The sequence below is a fragment of the Rhineura floridana genome, chromosome 15 (assembly GCF_030035675.1).
Source record: "Rhineura floridana isolate rRhiFlo1 chromosome 15, rRhiFlo1.hap2, whole genome shotgun sequence".
NCBI lineage: Eukaryota > Metazoa > Chordata > Lepidosauria > Squamata > Rhineuridae > Rhineura > Rhineura floridana.
In genome coordinates, this window is record NC_084494.1 from 14,735,081 (window position 1) to 14,756,404 (window position 21,324).

Below are 21,324 nucleotides of genomic sequence, written 5' to 3' on the forward strand. Positions count from 1 at the left end.
TCACATAATCTTTTAATTTGGTTATAATTTCAGAGTTCAGCTATGGAATTACATTGTTCAAATGAACCACACAACAGTAATAATTTCATGGAGAGAACAGTCATGGAGTTTCAGTTATCGATTCCTGAGAGTAATATGTGCTTCCTTCACCTGTGAACCAGAGGCTTAAGAGGAACACATAGATTACATGCATGACACTTCTCTAAATTGTTGAAAAACTGTAGGTTGCTGCTGTTATATCTTGGATATGATATCCTCACTAGTACTCTACAGATGTGCTTATTTTCATAGAACATTATGTGAGTTGACCTTTGGTTTCAGCAAGTGGGTAGGGCCAGTGGCAATTGGATGCTAAACTTGAGGGCTAAACATGTTAGAGTGTTTGTGTGTGTAGCAGCAGAGTGCAGAAATAATTGCTCTGTTAAGACTGGTAGTTGAATGAACAAAGAAACTTAAGGTTTATTACTACAAAGAGGTGAAGTTACACATGCTGAAGCAGCCATGCAGCTTGTACTCAGGGAGCCATTACTAACTGACTGAGAACAAAGACAGCAACAGAAGGGAGGAAGGAGAGAAGCAAAGTCTTCAAAAACAACAAACATGTTAGAGGAGGAGTCAGCAGAGGGAAGAATAGATTGCCTTTCTGTCTGCCACCCCCCCTACAGGTTAAGGTCAGTTGTATCATGTGTTGGTGCTTTTCTCCCAACAAAACAACCAGGCTTTTATGGTTGCCTACTATTTTTATTTGACTGGTGCCCTTTTAAGATCAAGTTGTCAGGGCCAAATCACAGGATATGAGGCTGAAGCTGACAGAAGGCACTACTCTGTTGGCCAGACAAAGACAGAAGGTGAGGCTCCTAGTATTTATACCCAGCCTGGCCAGTCCATATACTTCATAGCTAAATTGTGGAACTCTTTTCCCACAGAGGTGCTTCTAGCTTCCTTGTTGTACAGCTTTCACAGTTTGCTGAAGATGCATCACTTTACGTTGGCCTTTGGTAGTTATGGTATTTTGTTTTGTGGGATTCACCTCTTTTCTATTATTAATATTTTATTTGCAAATTTAACAAAAAAGAAAACAAAAGATGTATACAAAAATGGAGAAAAGAAAAATAAATAATATATAAATAATAAAAACAATAATCACTCTTAGGTCATATTAAGGATACAATGCTTCCATCTTAAGTTAAACGTATAAATTAATATAAACCCACTATGTGTCAAAATAGGTATCAACATGATATTGACATTTATAAGAAATATGTTCAAAGGTAGCCAGGGCAGTGATGTTCTCAGACCATTGCATGATAGATGGTGGGTGTTTATCCTTTCAGGCTCAAAGTATGAGTCTCTTAGCGACCACAAGGGCTCGCAAAATCCACTTTTGTTGTCCTCTCATTAATCCCCATACATAAACATCTGCAAATATCAAAAAGAAGGATCTGCCGGTTTTGCTGAAGGTATAGTTTTCCATTTGGAACGGTTTTATATGTTTTATAATTGTAACAGTTTTATCTGTTTTCATCACTAGCAGCCTTGTGCCATCTTGACTCAAAATGGCATCAAATTGTATGCAACCATAGACAAAAACTTCCTCCTTGATCTTTGGAGCCATCATGCAGAATTTGGTTGTGGTATCTTAATAGGTGTCCAAATGTATAGCAGACAGACAAACAACCTTCCAAAACCTCATTGTTATTACATTTTATGTATATAATCTCAAGTGTTGAAGGCCAGGGTGAAGAGGTGCGTCTTCAAGATGAAAGCTGTATATTGAAGGTGCCAGACACACCTCTGTGGGGAGGAAATTCCATAACTTTGGGGCTGCCACAGAGCATGTGATATATATTCCATTGTTATAACCTGCCCTGGGACGTTATGGTGAAAGGCATATCAGAAATCTTGGGTGGCATTCAGTGCTAGTCCTACTCAGAGTAGACCCATTAAGGTTACTAGACATGGCTAGCATAAGTTCATTAATTTCATGGGTCTGCTCTGAGTAGGACTTGGTAGAATACAACCCCAACTAAAAAAATAATTGCCTGCCAATCGAAGAAACTGATCTTGCCCATCTTCTGTCCTGTTTGGTTTATGAAAAAGCCAGGACCATGGGGATTCTGACCTAGGTAGCCTCCTAGACTTGGGCTCAAACTGCTTCAGGCTGTGAGATTCCAAGTTCAAACCGCCGATTCTCTGACAGGAGTGTGGATTGGGATTATAACCTACTCAAATGAACTATGCCCAAGTGAACTGGTGAAATGATAGATTTCCTCCTAGTGCAGGGGTTCTCAAACTGTGGTCCGCAAACCACCAGTTTTTCATGAGCTTCATTCAGATGGTCCATGGCATGACTGTGGATTTGTGTTTGAAGGTGGGAGATGGCACATCCATTGCATTAAAAATTCATACTGCCTGAAAGAGGCAGTAGTGAGACCACTCCTGAAGAGACCCTCCCTGGACCCAGAAAATCTTAATAACTGTAGGCCGGTAGCAAATGTTCCATACCAGGACAAGATCCTTGAACGAGAGGTTGAGGGCCAGCTCCAGACACTCTTGGTTGAGACCGATTATTTGGATCCAATTCAGTCGGGTTTCAGGCCTGGTTTTGGCACAGAAACAGCCTTGGTCACCCTGTATAATGACCTTTGTCGGGAGAGAGACAGGAGGAGTGTGACTCTGTTGATTCTCCTTGATCTCTCAGCGGCTTTCGATACCATCAACCATGGTATCCTTCTGGGGAGACTGGCTGAGTTGGGAGTAGGAGGTACTGCATTGCAGTGGTTCTGCTGCTACTTGGCAGGTTGCCTCCAGAAGGTGGTGCTTGGGGAACATTGCTCAGCACCCTGGACTCTCCAGTATGGGGTTCCTCAGGGATCAGTTCTGTCCCCCATGCTGTTCAACATCTACATGAAATCGTTGGGTGCGGTCATCCGGAGCTTTGGAGTGCGTTGCCATCAGTATGCTGATGACACACAGCTCTATTTCTCCTTTTCATCCTCTTCAGGTGAGGCTGTCAATGTGCTGAACCAGCGCCTGGCTGCAACAATGGACTGGATGAGGGCTAATAAACTGAGGCTCAATCCAGACAAGACTGAGATGCTGCTAGTGGGTGGTTCTTCTGACCAAATGGTGGATGTCCAACCTGTTCTGGATGGGGTTGCACTCCCCCTGAAGGAGCAGGTCCGTCGCTTGGGGGTTCTCCTAGAATCATCTCTGTCACTTGAGGCTCGGGTAGCCTCAGTGGCACGGAGTGCCTTCTACCAACTTTGGTTGGTGGCCCAACTACGTCCCTATCTGGACAGGGATAACTTGGCTTCAGTTGTCCATGCTCTGGTAACCTCCAAATTAGATTACTGCAATGCACTCTACGTGGGGATGCATTTGAAGACTGTTCGGAAACTGCAGCTTGTGCAAAATGCAGCGGCCAGATTGGTAACAGGGACCAGACGGTCCGAACATATAAAACCAATTCTGGCCTGCTTGCACTGGCTGCCTGTATGTTTCCGAGCTCTAGTCAAGGTGCTGGTTTTGACCTATAAAGCCTTACACAGCTTGGGACCACAATACCTGATGGAAGGCCCCTCCCGATACAAACCCACCCGTACACTACGTTCAAGATCAAAGGCCCTCCTCCGGGTGCCTACTCCAAGGGAAGCTCAGAGTCTGGCAACAAGGGAGAGGGCCTTCTCAGTGGTGGCCCCCGAATTATGGAATGTTCTCTCTGATGAGGTGTGCCTGGCGCCAACACTGTTATCTTTTTGGCGCCAGGTCAAGACTTTCCTCTTCTCCCAAGCATTTTAGCATGTGTTTTATACTGTTTAAATTTGTAAATTGTGTTTTAAATTGTTTTTATAAGATCTGTTTTAAATTGTATTTGTTTTAATGTTTTTAGTTACTGTAAACCGCCCAGAGAGCTTCGGCTATGGGGCAGTATACAAATATAGTTAAATAAATAAATAAATAAATAGTTCAGCGTGTATATATGTGTGTATATAAAGCAACAAACAGAATTTCACCCAAGCTTGCTCTGGATCCCTATAAGGATTCCATTAATCACCTAAAAATATATACATGTAATTATGATTAACAAAACAGAGGTTTTTATTGTTCTACCAAAACGTTTTGGCTTCCTCCTTCATCAGCTGCTAACATACAAATGCTGTTACCAAGGTGGCAGTTACAGAGCTTTGAGGATGGAATGCTCAGAGGAGCTTCATTTGCAGAAGCTAAGTAGTGGCGGTACTGTCCTCCAGGTTCAGGCCATGTGGTGCCAATGTGTCCATTGAGTATATCCAAAAGTTCTCTTTTTCTTTCAGTGCTGCTGGATCTGTTGGCATCTCTATCGCTGTTATAGAAAAGTCCAACAGGCTGTGGCCCTCAGTGTTGAAATGTTTTGTAACTGGTTGCTCCACTTTTTTTTTGTCAAGATTGCCGATCTGTGGTTTCTGAAGCGTGTGCATAGGTCAGTTTGAGTTTTTCCTGCGTATTGGATATGACATCCTGGTCTTTTGCATTCGATGACATAAATTATATTACAGGACCTGGAGGTGATGTTCTGTTTGATGTAATATGTTCTGCTTGTCCTAGTGCTTTTGCAAGTAGCTGTCTCCCTGAGGTACACAGAGGTGATACAGCATTTGGAGTGACAAGGATGAGACCCAGGATTGGTGATAGGTGGTTTAAGCACAGCTCTCACTAACAGTCTGCTAAATTAGGAGGCTGGCAAAATGCATATTTAAATATGCTTATATAGTAAACTCAAAAGACAGAAAATGATTAATCAAGCTGATTAACCTACCATCATAAAATCTATTAATCAAAATATCACAGTTGTAATTTCTAAGAAAGAAGGGGGGAGGCAGGAAGAAAAGAACAACGGAAAAGAAAAGAAAAAAGATGGTTAATTGAAATAAAAATATATAAAAGGGGGAAAAGAAGGAGAACAAGTACAAGGGGAGGGAGAAGGTGGAAAAAAGAGCATCATTAAATACAAGAGGGATAAGGATAAAGACCCTCAGCCATTTTCAAGTAGTCCATGGGTGTGGAAAAGATTTGTGAACCGCTGGCCTAGCATCCTTTGACTCTGTCACCACTGCAGTTCTAGAGAGGGAAAAGGTGTTGAATGTATTTAGAGGTCTAATCCATGCCATAGAAATTTAATAAGTTCTGTTCTCTGCAGGCTGAGTGGGGGGGAAAAAGAGACTATATTGCAGATACGTCTCTGGTTCTCTTTCTCCTCTCCAGCCTGCAGGAAATTTGTGTGCTTCATCTATCTCGGATGCGTTCATGCCAACACAATTTTAGCACTAACTTATCTGACACTGCAACATCTCTCTTTTTTGGGGGGGGGCAGGGAGAGGTTGGAGGCATATGAGTAATTGATCTAAAAATGTATTTGTACTGTTCATCGACATGCTTGATTGCGTAATATATATGCATATTTGCTTTATTGATGAAAGTACACAAACTGAGAAAGCCCTCTTAACCTCCTCTAGTCCATGGGGTGCTGCCACTATAATAGCCTCTCCAGTTTAAGGGGGTTTCAGTCTTTCACAGGAATTCTGCTGGTCATTAAATATTTGTGTGTGGCTAATAAATTGTGGATAATGCTTCCCTTTTTTGCTGCTTTTAAAATTGATTTGTAACCAACGGCTTTTGCATACAGATGGTAAGCAACTGGGAATATGGATCTCTCCAGAGGCTTACTGTTAAAAGCAGGATTACATAAGCAGAGGCCAAGATTAAGTGGGTTTTTGGGATAGATACTGGCCTGTTGCACATGGAGGGGAGCTGCGCAACAGTTTAACTAGTTCAGAAAACACACAGGAACTAAAAGCATTGCCCCAAATAAGTAAAGAGGGGAAGGTGGGACATCTTAAGTAGTAGTAATCCACTGAGCCTAACCTCTTTCCCCCTTTCTTCCTTGGTTTTATTCTTTGGAATTAAATAATTGTTTCAAACTCATTCAAATTGTGGAGAGGAGAGGTCAGAGGTAGTAATGTTTGGAAGAAAATAAAGGGACATGGGTTTCATTTATAGTGGATAAACCAAGCAAAGCATTAGTTTGCTTATTCATGGGTGGCCATTTTTAATGGTTGATTTGTGGGATCAGACCAAACGTCCATCTAATCAAATATCCTGTTGCTAGCAGTGACTAGCCAGCCCACAAGTGTCGTACAAAAGACAACACCCCTTGCCTGCTTGTTCCTAGTATCTAATATTTGGAGGTAGCCCTGCCTCTTAGCATGGACTTTCCACCTAGCTATCAGTAGGACACTTTTCACAGGCTGTGAGTTAAGGACACACTTGGCTGGGTTTTTTGTTTGTTTGTTTGGAGACTGTTTTGATTCTAGTGAGTTATATATGCAATGAAAAAGCAAATATTAAAGTTGGCCTTTCTTTCTAACCAAGTGGTAGGCTTCATTTATTAAATTGAACAAGATCTGCTTTTCCTTCAGTGTCTTTAAAAGGCATTTATATTGAGGTTTTGGTAATAAGCACATTTTATTTCAACTTGATTGATCAATGACCTATATTGTCAGCTAAACCTTCTTTTAACTGTTAACAGCCCTAAAAACAATATTGTGCGTGTAAGTGTAAAATATACTTAACGTTTTGAGTGGAGAGTGAAGGAAGGGTTGCAAAAATGGCCACATCTACATGGAGATTTCCTGTTTGACTGCTTTGGGAAGCAGTTTGTTGAAGAAAAAGCAGATGCCTTGCCCTGTTGCATCAGACTTTAGACTCTCAAGCTTGCTCTCTCTTTCATGGCTGAGGTTGATACAGTTTCACTTCTAATTGTATTGGTTCTTAGTATTATGCATGTCTAGGAAATATTTATTTTTTTAGACTTGCAAAGGTCTCTTTGATGCATGGCATTAAGATGCATTGGTGGTAAAAGTTAACCCAGCAGTGTAGGGAAGCCTGGGGGAAAATAAGAAAGGATAAATTCTCAGCTACATGGTTCCAATTCACTACATTTGTGAATAACACTGGTACAACACTGCACCCGGCAAAAGCCCAATTCTCCTTTTAGCAAGATTCTCTGTCATGTGAGTAACAGTCTCTTGGTTGACTTGTCTTATACCATACTGTTATAAACCCATTTACTTTTATATCTTTGCTTGTAAGATTGTGGCACTACCTTGGTGTTTTAGTGTTATATTGTTGTTTTTATTTTGAGTTTGTGTTTTTAAAAGTTAATAAAAATATTCATTAAAAAAAATGCATTAGCAGTTGTGCCTATTCACAAAGCTCCCGTTGCTGTAACAGTCTGTGGCAGTGTTGCCCAACCTGACACCCTCCGGATGTTTTGGACTACAACTCTCCCATCAGCCCCAGTTAACATGGCTGTGTTGGGGGTGATGGGAATTGTAGTCCAAATCATCTGGAGGGCGTCAAAGTTGGAGAAGGCTGGCCTGTAGTATGGCCTTGTGTATTTTGGAAGCTCTGTGCCTGTGTTAGGTCACTGAGCAGTACACAAGATAAGCAAAATTCATTTGCAGGAAATGCCCCTCTAAGAATGTTTCCCCCTAAACAGCTTGATTCAGTTCCCATTTCAAAGCCAGGATGGGGCAGCGAGTGATAAGATATCTTATGCACTGGCTGCCTATATGTTTCCGGGCCCAATTCAAGGTGCTGGTTTTAACCTATAAAGCCTTACACGGCACGGGCCCACAATACCTGATGGAGCGTCTCTCCCGATATGAACCTACCCGTACACTACGCTCAACATCAAAGGCCCTCCTCCGGGTGCCTACTCAGAAAGACGCCCGGAAGGCGACTACAAGAAAGAGGGCCTTCTCGATAGTGGCCCCCGAACTATGGAACACCCTTCCTGACGAGGTACGCCTGGCGCCTACTTTATTATCTTTTCAGCGCCAGGTGAAAACCTTCCTCTTTGCCCAGGCATTTTAATATTTTAATATTTCTATCTTTTAGTATTTTAGTATTTGTATTAATGTTGGAAAGGTAGTTATATGTTTTATCTTTTCTGAATTTTTTTACTTTTGTTTTGTATTTAATATGGGTTTTTATGTTAATTTTGTCTTTGTTGTATGTATAAACTGTTGTCTTGATGATTAGGTGGTTTTAAAGTTGACTGTTTATATATTTATATTTGATGTACACCGCCCAGAGAGCCTCGCTATGGGTGGTAGAAAAATAAAATAAATAAATAAATTAAACAGCCGCAGAGGGGTATTTAGGAGCCAGTGTGGTGGTGTGGTTAAGGTGTTGGACTACGACCTGGGAGACCAGGGTTCGAGTCCCCACACAGCCCTGAAGCTCGCCGGGTGACCTTGGGCCAGTCACTGCCTCTCAGCCTCAGAGGAAGGCAATGGTAAAACCACCTCTGAATACCTCTTACCATGAAAACACTATTCATGGGGTCGCCATAAGTCGGGATTGACTTGAAGGCAGTCCGTTTCCATTTCAAGATTCTTGGCACCGCTCCCTTGTGCTGCCACTCCTCTCCAATTTGCATTATTATTATAATTTATTACTGGCCGTTCACCCAGAGGTCCCAGGGCGGGTTGCAACAATTTAAAAACACATAATTAAAACAGTTAAAAACAACTTAAACATCATCACAGAAAATATGGTGGGTCCTAAAAATATACATCTCAGGTGTTGAAGGCCAGGGTAAAGAGATGCGTCTTCAGCATTCGCCAAAAGTTGTACAATGAAGTTGCTAGATGCATCTCAGTGGGGAGGGAGTTCCACAGTTTAGAGGCTGCCACAGAGAATGTTCTCTCCTGGGCCACCACCACCCTGAGCATCTGAGGGTGGCGGAACTACCAAAAGGGTCCCCTCTGCTGATCTCAACACCTAAGAGGGTCTGTAGGGAAAGAGGTGGTCCTTAAGATATTTGGGACCTAAGTCGTTTAGGGCTTTAAACGCTAACGTGAGCACCTTAAACTGGGCCTGGAAATGAACTGGCATCCATTGCGACTGTTTTACAACAGGGGTTATATCAGTTCTAAAAGAAACCCACACCAGTAATCTGGCTGCTGCATTTTAGATCAGTTGAAGTTTCTGAGTCATGTTCAAGGGCAGCCCCACGTAGAGCACATTGCAATAATCCAGTCTGGAAGTTACCAGAGCATGGAACACAGTGGCCAAGTATTCTCTGTCCAAAAGGGGCTGAAGCTGGCAAACCAGCCAGAGCTGGAAAAAGGCACTCCCAGCCACTGAGGCCACCTGAACTGTGAGTGACAGTGTTGGAACAAGGAATGTCTCCAGGCTGCAGATCTGCTCCTTCAAGGAAAGAGCAACCCCATCCAGAACAGGCTGTTTTTCCACCTCTTGGATGTGAGAACTCTGGACACATAACACGTCTGTCTTTTCAGGATTCAGCCTCAATTTATTGGTCCACATCCAGTGCATCACTGCCTCCAAGCACCCGTTCAACACCTCAGCTGCCTCTCCTGATTCAGATGGAATAGAGACGTAGAGCTGGGTGACATCTGCATGTTGATAGCACCTCATTCTACATCTGCTGATGACAGCTCCCAGTGGCTTCATATAGATGTTAAATAGAATGGGGGACAAGATGGAACCCCGCAGAACATCACAGGATAATTCCCATGGTGCTGAACAGTAGTCTCCCATAATTTTTGGAAGCAGCTCTGGAGGTATGAGCGGAACCAGTGAAGCACAGTGCCCCCAACTCCCATCTCCTTGAGATGTTCCAGAAGGATACCATGCTCAACGGTATCAAAAGCCACTGAGAGACCAAGGAGAACGAGCAGGGTTGTATTCCCCCTATCTCTCTCCCGACAGATGCCATCAGTCATGGCGACCAAGGCACTTCCAGCGCCATAGCCAGGCCTGAAGCCAGACTGGTACTGATCCAAGTAATCAGTTTCTTCCAAGCATGCTTGAAGGTGAACCGCCACCACCTTCTCAAGCACCTTGCCCAAAAAGGGGATATTTGCCACTTGGCGATAGTTTAATACTTCTGGGTCCAGGAAGGTCTTCTTCAGGAGGGGATGCACCACTGCCTCCTTCAAGGCAGATGGTACCTCCCCCTCCTCCAGTGAAGCGATCATCACATCCTGGGCCCACCCAGTCAGTCCCCTACAGCTAGTTCTCAGCAGCCATGATGGGCAAGGGTCAAGGGGGCAGGTGGTGGGTCGCACTTCTTCAAGCAGCTTGTCCACATCCTCAGGCCAAAATAACTCTACTAGTAGAGCCTTATTATCTTGGCAAACAGGGATTTGGGACTACCCATTTACCAGGAAAACATTTAGCTTGGCATATTTGTGTGTGCATGCATACATGCACTGTTGCAGAGTAGCAAAATTAGATACTTATCTGAGTCAGCTCTGTATATTTGAATCTTTGCTAAAGATTACACCTTCCCTGGAATTAGTCAGACAGAGACTTTAAGCTTTAAAATAAGAAATAACTACTTTATTCTGGAAGTACATACTTGATAGGAAAGAGTTCTACATTTCGGCCCAGTATATCTGAAGGAACGCCTCCAGAATCACCAATTATGCCGCCTGACGAGATCAGCCTCGCAAGACCAACTCTCGGTCCCACCGGTGAGAACAGCTAGGCTGGTACGGACCAGAGAGAGGGCATTCTCTGTTGTGGCCCCCACCCTCTGGAACTCCCTCCCTTTTGATCTCAGACATGCTCCCTCCCTGTCCAGCTATCGCCGAGCCTTGAAGACCTGGCTGTTCAGGCAGGCCTACAAGATTGGGACAGATTAATTTTATGTTATAACTGAATTAACGAATGGTTTCTTTAGCTTAAAATTTGATTATGTTGATGTATATGGATTGTTTTTATTCTTGTTGTTCATCGCCTAGAGTGTCCCTAACCCGGACAGATAGGCGGCTGAAAAATAAAATTTATTATTATTATTATTATTACTAACCAACTAGCTAAGTTGGAGATGCAAACACTAAGCCTAGTGTTTGCCCCCATGCTTGGAGGAGAGAGAGAGACAAAGGGAAGATGTCTGTTCTCCCTCTCAAGAGAAAGAAGAAGGAAGGACACCGGAAGATGTGGTCAACATCCTAAGCATATCAGTCTAGCAGGAAGGGAGAGTCAGCAGAAGATCAAAGGATAAGTATTAGCCTAGCAATCAGGTCTCCTCTCTGGACTGCCTTCAAGTCGATCCCGACTTATGGCTACCCTATGAATAGGGTTTTCATTGTAAGTGGTACTCAGAGGGGGTTTACCATTGCCTTCCTCTGAGGCTAGTCCTCACCTGCTGGCTAGGGGCTGCTCAGCTTGCCACAGCTGCACAAGCCAGCCCCTTCCTTATCCGCAGCTGCCAGCTGGGGGGCAACTGGGCTCCTTGGGACTATGCAGCTTGCCCACGGCTGCACAGGTGGCAGGGCACGTAACCCCTGAGCCACTCACTGTGGGTGTGATCTTTAGCCGGCCCTTGACACTCAGGAGACATGAGTGGGGATTTAAACTCACAGACTCTGGACTCCCAGCCAGGCTCTCCTCCCCACTGTGCTATACCTAGCTACCCTTTTAACCTCATGCAGCCTCAACCTGAGTTGAACCACATATTCCAACATGTACATGCTGCATCAGAGCACATAAGCCATCTGCCAATAAATGCGCTAAGTAAAAATCATCAGATTTACTCGGAATGCACTAAGGATCCACACTGGGTTTCAGGGATGCCTGTTGGGGTTATCCCCTCTCAGCAGGGTCCCATTTTGCTTCCTGCAGCTGTAGAATAGGAGCCATTGAGAACCAAGCTTGCTTCTATCTGGTTAGCCTACCCTTTCAGTTTCTTAGCTGTACCTTTTTGGCTTCTGTTTCTTGTTCATGTGAGAGTTTGACAGAACATTGGAACTATATTTAGATGAATGTGTTGTGCATGATTGGATCCACCTGTAATAACAGCGATATATGCAAGCAAGGTACATACATTTATTATGCTCATGCTGGAGAATTAGGGGCAGATCAGCTATACATGTGCTGTGAACACCACAGTCCTGTATTCCTGCTGATTGGCAATCAGAAATACTAGGGCAGCATACATGCATTTCTTCCACGGCTATAGAAAATGCACAAATTTGGTCAGAAGTGTTTGAGGTAACTTTTATACTGGCTTCAAGCAAGAGAAAAAATTGGGTTCTATTCCCATTGGCTTCTTGGTACCAGTGAACACTTAAAAGAGTATAGGGTTTGTTACAGCACCTTTCTGTCTCAAAAGACAGTCCTTACGCGATTACCTCCACCAGCATGAGTCTGTGAAACCACATGACAGCAGAGTCGGATATATTTGAAACAATTCAGTTACACCCCTAAGTGATTGTGTTTAACTGAGGTTGGTAAATTTAAAATAAGTTTTTTCTTTTTACACAGGCAAGGAATACCAGGATATCTTGGCTATAACCTTGCTCATCTTCTTGGTTTTATTTCAGATCCCCGTGTGTTTATATTAAATAATGACCTCTGGGTCTTGTTTACAAGATAGGTAATCTCAGATGAAGAAAGGAATATTGAGAATTGGCAGCCCCTAATTGTTTTGGGGTGGTCTGTAAGTGTGGATCTGTATGTATATGTGTTTGACTTCCTCCTGTTTATCATGGCTGAAGTCAACGAAAGAGATTGAAGTGAGTGGAGGCATTGCCATTGGCCTTAATTTCACTAGGAAGACGTGATAATTAGAAGCAGATAGTAACTATCTCAGGTATTCATGTGGTCACTGGGTGGAAAAAAGGAGGGTGGAATGATGAAGTGAAACTAGGAAACTGAACATAGCTCTAATCTTGGATGGAAACACCTAGAGTTTGATGTTTTTGTAGAGGGTGTCAATTTTTAACACTTCTAGATCATATTTCCTGTTGAAGTGGTCTGGTTTCACTGATTGTATGGCCATTCTTGTTCTGAAAATTGCAAATGCGAGACCCTCTTTCTCAATATTAGTGTCTTTAAAACCAAAGTGGTTCTTTTTATGGCTATATTAAAAGGCTTTTGCTGGCCATCAAGAGATGTGCTTCCCTATAAAAAGTAACTAAGAGCTGGTGCAGTCATAAGATCCAATATTTCATCCTGGTGACATCTGTCTAAGAAAGTCCAGCTAATAGATTAAGCTTCTGGCGTCTGAGCAGAGAATGCCATTTGAATTGCCAGTATTTATTAATATAGATTTACAACTCCTCTTCCCTGAGGGAAGATATATGAATATTCAGAGGTACAGTTGAAAAAGAGAAATGGATCCTTGTTCCTGTAGGTCTCTAAGTTGCAGTGAAAGCCTTTGCAACTCATCATTCAGCAAGTAAATGCAGTCACCAGCAACATTTAGTGGCCTGCCCACCCCCCGTGTGTGTGTGTGTAGGAGAAAGGAAATTAAACAAGCACAGTTAATACAGCTACCCTGATTTAAGTTAATTTAGTGATAGTTTATAGATTCCACAAGTGGGACCTTCAATAAAATGTAACGTGGAATGTTTCTCTTCAGGGTTCCAGCATGCCTTTTTCCAGGACACTCCATTCCATTCCATCCTGCCCCCATCAGTCAGTCAGTCATTTTGTGCCCACTGAGTGTGCTCAGGCCATATTGGCTTGTGTTTGTTTTTTATCCCCATCCCGATGTTTTTCTAAAATGTACTTTAGTACGTATACAAATCTGTGACTTTTTGCAAGCTTGTTGATGCCTTCCTCATGTGCGTGGGTGATGTCATTTTGTCTGTATAAGGATCCACGCATGGACAGTGAGTCCACTATTTGTATGTAGCCGGTGAATCATCCAGAAGCCTTCTTTGTCAGCCAGGGATCTTCTGGAGGTATTAATTGACTCTCATGGTGTCTTCAAAGGATGTTGTACTTACAGTTCTTCAATTGTTTAGGTAATCCTTATTGGGCATGGACTTTGTATCTTTCCATAATAGCTAACTTTGAAATTATAATCCATTTAGGTATAGGGTAACTGTGGGATGCTATATTTGCATCCAAATAGACATTGTGGTGGCCATTCTTATAGCATGGCTGTGACTCTCACTTTGGCAATGAAATGTTTTATAATTTATCAGCATTAGTCTGGGGAACAACAGGTCATTGATGATGCTGTAGCTGGTCGCTAATTAAAAGAAGTAGCTTCCATATTTCCTGCCTGTTTGTGCTGCTGGAACAAATAGCATGTTTTTCTCCATGGATTCCGGTTGGGATCAAACTGTCCTCTGCAGTTTTGTTTTTTAAGCTAACCTCAGAACATGGAGACCTGATAAATGAAGAACAGAGAGATAGGGTGGTAGATTTAGAAAGGAAACACCTGCCAGATGCTTGCCAGCCCCTTGGCTATTGTAATCTCAGCAGGCAGAAATGACAGGAAATACACAGTATCTCTGGTGGGTTGCATTTGGCCACAAGTTACCTTTTCTAAGGCCCTTCTCATGTTTTTGTCCTGTTGTCTCCCCCCTGCCACAGTACATCAACACTGATCTAGAGAGGTGAGGATCAGCCACATGTGAGCATACGCACTAGTATCTATATCAGTGATGGGGAATCTTTTTCAGTCCAAGGGCTACATTCCCTTGTAGGCAACTTTCCATGGGCTTCATGCCAGTGGTGGGCAGGGCCAGAGGCAAAAGTGGATGGAGCAATGGATGTAAAATTTACTGTTGCACGGGAGGCTAGGTTTTACACACTCGTGTGGTGTAGTGGTTAAGGTGCTGGACTATGACCTGGGAGACCAGGGTTCAAATCCCCACATAGCCATGAAGCTCACTGGGTGACTTTGGGACAGTTGCTGCCTCTCAGCCTCATGAAAACCTTAGTCATAGGGTCGCCATAAGTCGGAATCGACTTGAAGGCAGTACATTTGCATTTAGACACACCCCTCAGATGATGCCTCTTGCTTATCTGGATAGATAGAGGATGCAGAGTTCAAGGACCCATTCCAGCCAGGCAACAACACTTGGGGAGCAAGCCTGGTGCAATGAGAACTTTGACTTGGGGAGAGTTCAGAGGGCTGCAATTGACCCTGGGCCTGCGGTTCCCCATCCCTGATCTATATACAGTAGGGCCCCGCTTTACAGCGATTCGCTAATACAGCGGTCTCAATTAGACGCAATTAGACTAAAGCCCCACTCATACGGCGCTTGTTCCATTTTTACGGCGGTTTTCGGGCATTTCTTGCCATTCTATTCAGTGGGTTCCGCTTTACAGCGGTTTTTGCTTTACAGCGGGGGTCCGGAACGTAATCTGCCGTATGAGTGGGGCCCTACTGTATCTAGTTGTTCAGTTGGTGGCAAGCCACAGCTAGGTCCTGTTTTCCAATGCATGTACAGTGACAATTAGCATGGGTAGAGCAGGGATAGGGAACCTGTGGCTCTCCAGACATTGCTGGACTACAACTCCCATCATCCCTGACCACTGGCCATGCTGCTGATACAGATGGGAGTTGGGAATCCAGAACCATCCGGAGGTTCTTTTCCTCTGGGGTTGGAATGTAAGACTAGGGCTGTGTACACACTATACATTTGAAGCACATTGTTTTCCCCAAAGCATCTTGGGAATTGTAGGTTGTTAAGGGTGATGGGAATTGTAGCTCTGTGAGGGGTAAACTACAGTTCCCAAGATTCTTTGGGGGGAAATAATGTGCTTTAAATGTATGGGGAATAGCAGCCTAGGGCTGAAGAGACTCATTTCAAACTCCACTTGGCCATTTAGCTCACTGAGCAACAAGCTCAGGGTCAAAATCTTTTAGTATAACCTACCTCAGTGGGTTGTTGTGCTGCTTTCCTGTTGAATGTCTTCCCCTCTCGCTCTTTGATACAGATATGTCTACAAACATGTCTATATGTGTGAGGGGAGGATTTAGTATGAAAATGGTGTAAGGGAAGGGGTTGACTACCCTACATTTCAGTCTGGATCAGCCCCTTCCTCCAGCAACTTTTTATATAGAAAAAGGTGATGAATCCTACATATGGCATTCTAGCAAACTGTTAGAGCCACATCTAGTTTGGGCCTTACTTATACCTCCCATGTGCCGTTGGTCATCCATGCACCATTTGCTGTCTTTGTTCTGAGCAGAACAATTAACACTCCCACAAAGCTTATTGCACTGAGGTCTAGAATATGTCCATTTCAATGGAGTGCGAGTATCCTACAATTTATTAGCTATTGGTGATCTTTTCAGTCTGTTGCAGGAAAAACGTCTATTTATACTCTGTCTGAAATATTAACAAGAGTCATTAAGAACAGCACCCTTACCAGCTTTCCAAATAGGGAGATTTGTGATATGGTGGAAGGTGGTGCCTTGGAGTGTGTGTAGACCTGTTTTTCTAGCATGCAGCAGAAACCAGATTTGTACACTGCTTGACACCCTTGTGTCAGTCATGAAGCTGCCCCCCCCATGGCGTGGGTTTCAGTCTTTAATGAACTGGGGGGGGGGCTCAAAGAAAATGCAGCGCCGAACAAACGGTGCAGATAAACAAGGCAGGAGCTTGGTGAGAAACCCCCATAATAATGAAGTCTACAGACTGCCAGAAGTGGTATATGTGTGCATTTCAATCCATGTACATGTGTCAGCTGAGAAAAGAAAGGCAGGGCTTAGAAGCAAGAGTTTGCCCTACATTTGAAAAACCTACTCCTTGTTGAAATTACGTTTACACCGTACATTTATTCCACTTTAAACAGTGATGGCTTCCCCCACAGTATCCTGGGAAGGGTAGTTTGTGAAGGGTGCTGAGAGTTGTTTGGAGACCCTTATTCTCCCCTATTCTCACCCTTCACAAATGACGCTTCCCAGAAACCTTTGAGGGAAGCTATGGCTGTTTAAAGTGGAATGCGGCCTGTGTCTGTCCTTCCCTCCCCAGAAGCATTCATTTTGATGGAGCTGCCCACGAGAACATCAGACTCGAATCTTCAAATGCAGGGTAATCAGTAAACACCCATAAACTAGGAAGGACTTTACAGATTTTTGGCAGTGGCCCACATCTGAAGATTTTCTGTTTGTTTATTTATTTATTTATTCGATTTAATAGTCGCTCATCTGGCTGGTACCCAGCCACTCTGAGCGACGTACAAAGCAAAAACATATAAAACATCAAGAACATCAAAAACTCAGCAATAAAACTAAACAATAACATAGAAACAACTGTTCTCAGTTGCAGTTCTGCTCCTAGACCTGGGTGTGTTTTTAACATTTCCTCTGTGGCTGTCAGTGGTAATCATTGGGCCCCTCCTGGCTGTGCCACATTGGTGTGTGGCAGGGCTAGGTGGGTGGCGGGTTAAATAATACCAGATTGACTGACGTTCACTGCAGTGTAGTTGCACATTTCTGAGAGCCAAGCAGGTGATTTAGGGAGTCACTTCTGCACATCTAAAAAACAGAGGAGGAGAGGAGTGCTTAACCTTTCCCGCTGTCACTGTTTGCACTTCCCTTCTCATCTGTGACAAACCTGCAGAGGAATGGGAAACGTGTGTAAGAGAAGTAGTAGTCAGGGGAAGAAAACCCCTTACCTGCGGCCACCACCTTCTCCCCTTCTTTGCCTGTTTAGTGCTTTGGAATTCCCTGCCTATTGACATTAAGTAGGCATCCTCACTATACTGTTTTAAGCGCCTGCTGAAAACTGTTTGTTTCAGCAAACATACCCAGCCATATAATTTAGTTATCTATGTTTCAAGAGTGAGGAATCTTTGGCTCTCCGGATGTTGCTGAAGTAAATCAGCCCCAGCAAGCATGGCAAATGGCCTGGGATGATGGGAGTTGTAGTCCAGCCACATCTGGATAGCCAAAGGTTCCCTACAAAAAGGTTTGTTTTTTTAATCCTGATGGCCTTGTGTATATTAGTTTTTAACCGGTTTGTGGATTTTCACTTGTGTTTGTTTACAGTTTTATTTGTACACCGTTCAGAGACCTCTTTGATCAAGTGTTTTATAAATCTTGTAAATAAATAAATGTTCTGCAGAGATGTATCTACTGAGCATTTTTCTTGGCCCATGGCGTGTCTGAAGATCTCTGTAGCTTGTATGGTCTGACACCAAGTTATGCCAGGAAATATATTGTTTCTATAAATAATGTCTTGTTCTCTGGGACTAAGTTGGGAACCATTGTCTCTCTACATCATTTTTTACTTGGCATGCTGAGATTCTCTGACAGAGGAGCACCAGCCTGCTTTTTTTTCCTAATTAGGAGCTTCAGAGAAACTCTGTAAAGAGTGACCTTCCCTGTCAGAGCCCTCAAAGCAGCCCCTAGGTATTTCTTGGGACCAGACATGTAGAGATAAGGGAGAATTTCCTGTTTGGTGTCTGCTGGAGCCCTAAAACCCAGGAGAACTGTACTGGAAGATGATTTTTCATCTTGGTGCTAAGAATGAAGGAGAAAAAAGGATGCAAGAAACTAAAATAAGGGACGGGGGAATAGTCAGTTCTTCACTCTGGTTTTCTGGCATGCTTAACGAACTGGAACCAAGGGCGTGATTCAGGCAACAAAGGGCTGAGGGTCTGCAGAAAGGAACAGGCTCACTTCTCAAGGACTTGTATCATTTTCATGTATTTATATCCCGCTCTTCCTCCCAGTACTAAATTTAATAAATAAATAAATACTACACCCCTCTTGCACAGAACCCCAAGGTAGCAATATGAATTTCCATCCAGGCACTGACTTGACTCGGAGCCTAAGATAACTGTGATTGGACCTCCTGTTTCTTTTTAAATTTTAGCAAACACCAGCCATGGAGAAGGGGACTTAATGGTGTTGTGGTAGGGTCGGGGCTAACTCTTCCCATCCGCATGGATTTCCTGATGGAAATTGTTCCCCCAAAGTTGCTCTTTGACCTGTAGGGGAGACACATCTTTAATAAATAGCAACATCAGGCAGGTAATTTTTGTTGAGAAACTGGTACTGAGGTGGAGGAAGGCTTAAACCTCCCCCAGAACTGCAGTCCAGATATGAATCAGGCTACCGTGTGACTGCTCTTTGCTGACATTGAAAGAAACAAGGGGTTGAATTGCAGATCTTCATCTTGACTAGCCCTCAGACCTTCTTTGTTTCAGCAAGGTTGTTGTATCATGCGCCTTCAGACTATGCCATGGGGTTGTAAGGAAACTAAGTGGGCTACAGTTGGCGCAATCATTGATGGAATCACAAGTGGGGAGAGTTGGGGATGCACTCAAGTCCTGCTTGTGGGCGTCCCATAGGTATCTGGTTGGCTATTGTGAGAACAGGATATTGGACTAGACAGGCCTTTGGCCTGATCCAGAAGGGCTTTCTTGTGAGGAGAGGCAAAGGCTGCTTCCTTCAAGAGACTAGGTACTAGTCGTGTGGCAGTTGTGTGTTTGACTACTTTTTCTTCCATAGAACTGAATGGTTGTTGTACAAGGACAAGCATAGAGAAAAGCCAAAATCGGTCCCTGGATGTTCCTTTTCCTGAAGAGACCTCCATGTGGGATGCAGAGCACCCAGAGATGCTTCCTTCCTCCTAAGGTCTTTACAGTGTATTGCAGGAGTAGCGAGCTTGGTGCCCTCCAGATGTTCATAGATTACAACTCCCATCATTCTTGGCCATGCTTTCTAGGGTCGATGGCAGTTGCACTGTGGAGCGGCACTACATTGGCCGCCCCCCTGGGGAATGGGGTCTCCTGGACCTGTCTCTGCCTTGCTGATCATAATGTTTAGTGCTAAGCAGCTGTTGGCTTCACAAACTCAAAAAATAAATAAATTGGGCTTAATTCAACTTGCATTGTTCTCATTTGTATATGGCTCCCCTCCTTGGGGTGGGTGGTTTAAAAGTTTCTTGTGGTGATCTTAGCTTGCAGTTGTATCAGGCAGCTTTGGAAAATAAGGATTTTATTAAAGTTTGGGGGTGTAAACTTAACAGTGTGTGGAACTCTGCAGATGCAGGAGGAAATTTTTCTTGCTTATTTATCACCTTCTAACTGCTGTAGGAAGCTACATCCATCTCAGTGCTGTAATTCACCAGTCTGAGCTATCTTAGTACCATTTTTCCATATCTCCTAATATGCACAGTGCAGCTGAAACTTTGCATTACCTTCCTGTGCACGCCTGCTGGAAGGAATTATTTATTTTAAATTATGCAAGCAAAGAGAACCAGGGTGGTCTGGAAGATAGTGTCAGGCTGGGCCTCGGTTCAGATGATAGCTGTGTTACATATTTACTAGTTGGCCTTCAGGAGTTGCAATCTCAGAATCTGTATATAATGTGGGGACAGTAGTCCCACTCACAGGTTATCAAAGGGAAGAAAATGAGAAGAGATATTAAGTGCTGTATAAATGAGCAATAGATAACAGTTTACCATAGTGCTTGGTGACTAGATAGGCCCATTATAAGTGATCTAGAACAGAGCATTGGAATGAGAGACCAAGTGCCTTCTTTCCGTTGTAGGGTGTGTGTGTATGTATATACCAGCCATTCCCAACCAGTGTGCCTCCAGATGATGTTGGACCACAACTCCCATCAGCCTCAGCCAGCATTGCCAATGGTCAGGAAAGATGGGAATTGTGATCCAACAACATCTGGAGGCACACTGGTTGGGAAAGGCTGGTATATACATACATACATGCATATATCAATGCTCCGTTTCAGTTTTGTCCTTTCTACTCCACTAATAATTTTTGGCTGCTGGCTGCGTACATGCCATACATTTACCGCACATGGCTTCACCCAAAGAATCCTGAGAATTGTAGTTTGTTCAGGGTGCTGGGAGTTGTAGCTCTGTAAGGGTTAAACTAAAGTTCTTTGGATTCATTGGGGGAATTTGTGAGCTTTAAATGGATGCAGCCATTTATGTGCTTTACGGAAATACAGCATGTGGCTCTGAATCTGTGCCCCACTTAAAACCATGTTGAATTTGTACTGAATTGCAAGATTTTCCTTTCCACAGTTTCCTTTAACCAGATTTGCAGATCCACTTCAACATGGTTACAGATTCTGGTTACAAGGGCAGTTTTGCTGAACCATGGTTAGCACTGATATACATGTGATGTTTTGCCATGGAGGGTGGGCAGGGAGGGGGAATTTACATGCAGTAGTTGAGGGAGGGGCAAGAAAGAAGTGTGTGAGACCATGGAACATTCCCAGTGTTGCAACTATGGTTAGTCGATTGGGAATATTATATCTGTGTCGGGCATATGGGTAGGGTCAGGGGACAGATTAGTTCAGTTCACATTTTAAAGTGAACCCACTTAATTTGCACTTTCCAGACCAATACACAAACTGAAATACAGTTGTCTTTCGACATTTGCACTTTTCTGAATTTTGCAATGCAGTTCTCTAAACAAAAAATGTGTATCAAAAAGTGTATATTAGGAGAAATATGCATAATAATATACAATTTTTTGCAGACTTTTTATTTTTTAAAAAAACCTCTGTAAACT

The 21,324-nt window shown here is 43.4% G+C and overlaps 1 protein-coding gene across 5 annotated transcripts in view; it reads left to right on the forward strand.

Moving 5' to 3' along the window:
* MAN1C1 (mannosidase alpha class 1C member 1) overlaps window positions 1-21,324 on the forward strand; it is a 276,387-nt gene that overhangs the window by 87,482 nt on the left and 167,581 nt on the right. Inside the window, exon 1 of one of the 5 annotated variants that reach the window (XM_061597578.1) lies at window positions 7,672-7,845. The exons of the other annotated variants lie outside the window; for them this stretch is intronic. Within the exon in view, the coding sequence (XP_061453562.1) occupies window positions 7,687-7,845 (159 nt within the window). The 5' untranslated portion in view covers window positions 7,672-7,686. Of the gene's footprint in view, window positions 1-7,671; window positions 7,846-21,324 lie in introns of those variants that run through there. 5 annotated transcript variants of the gene reach the window in all.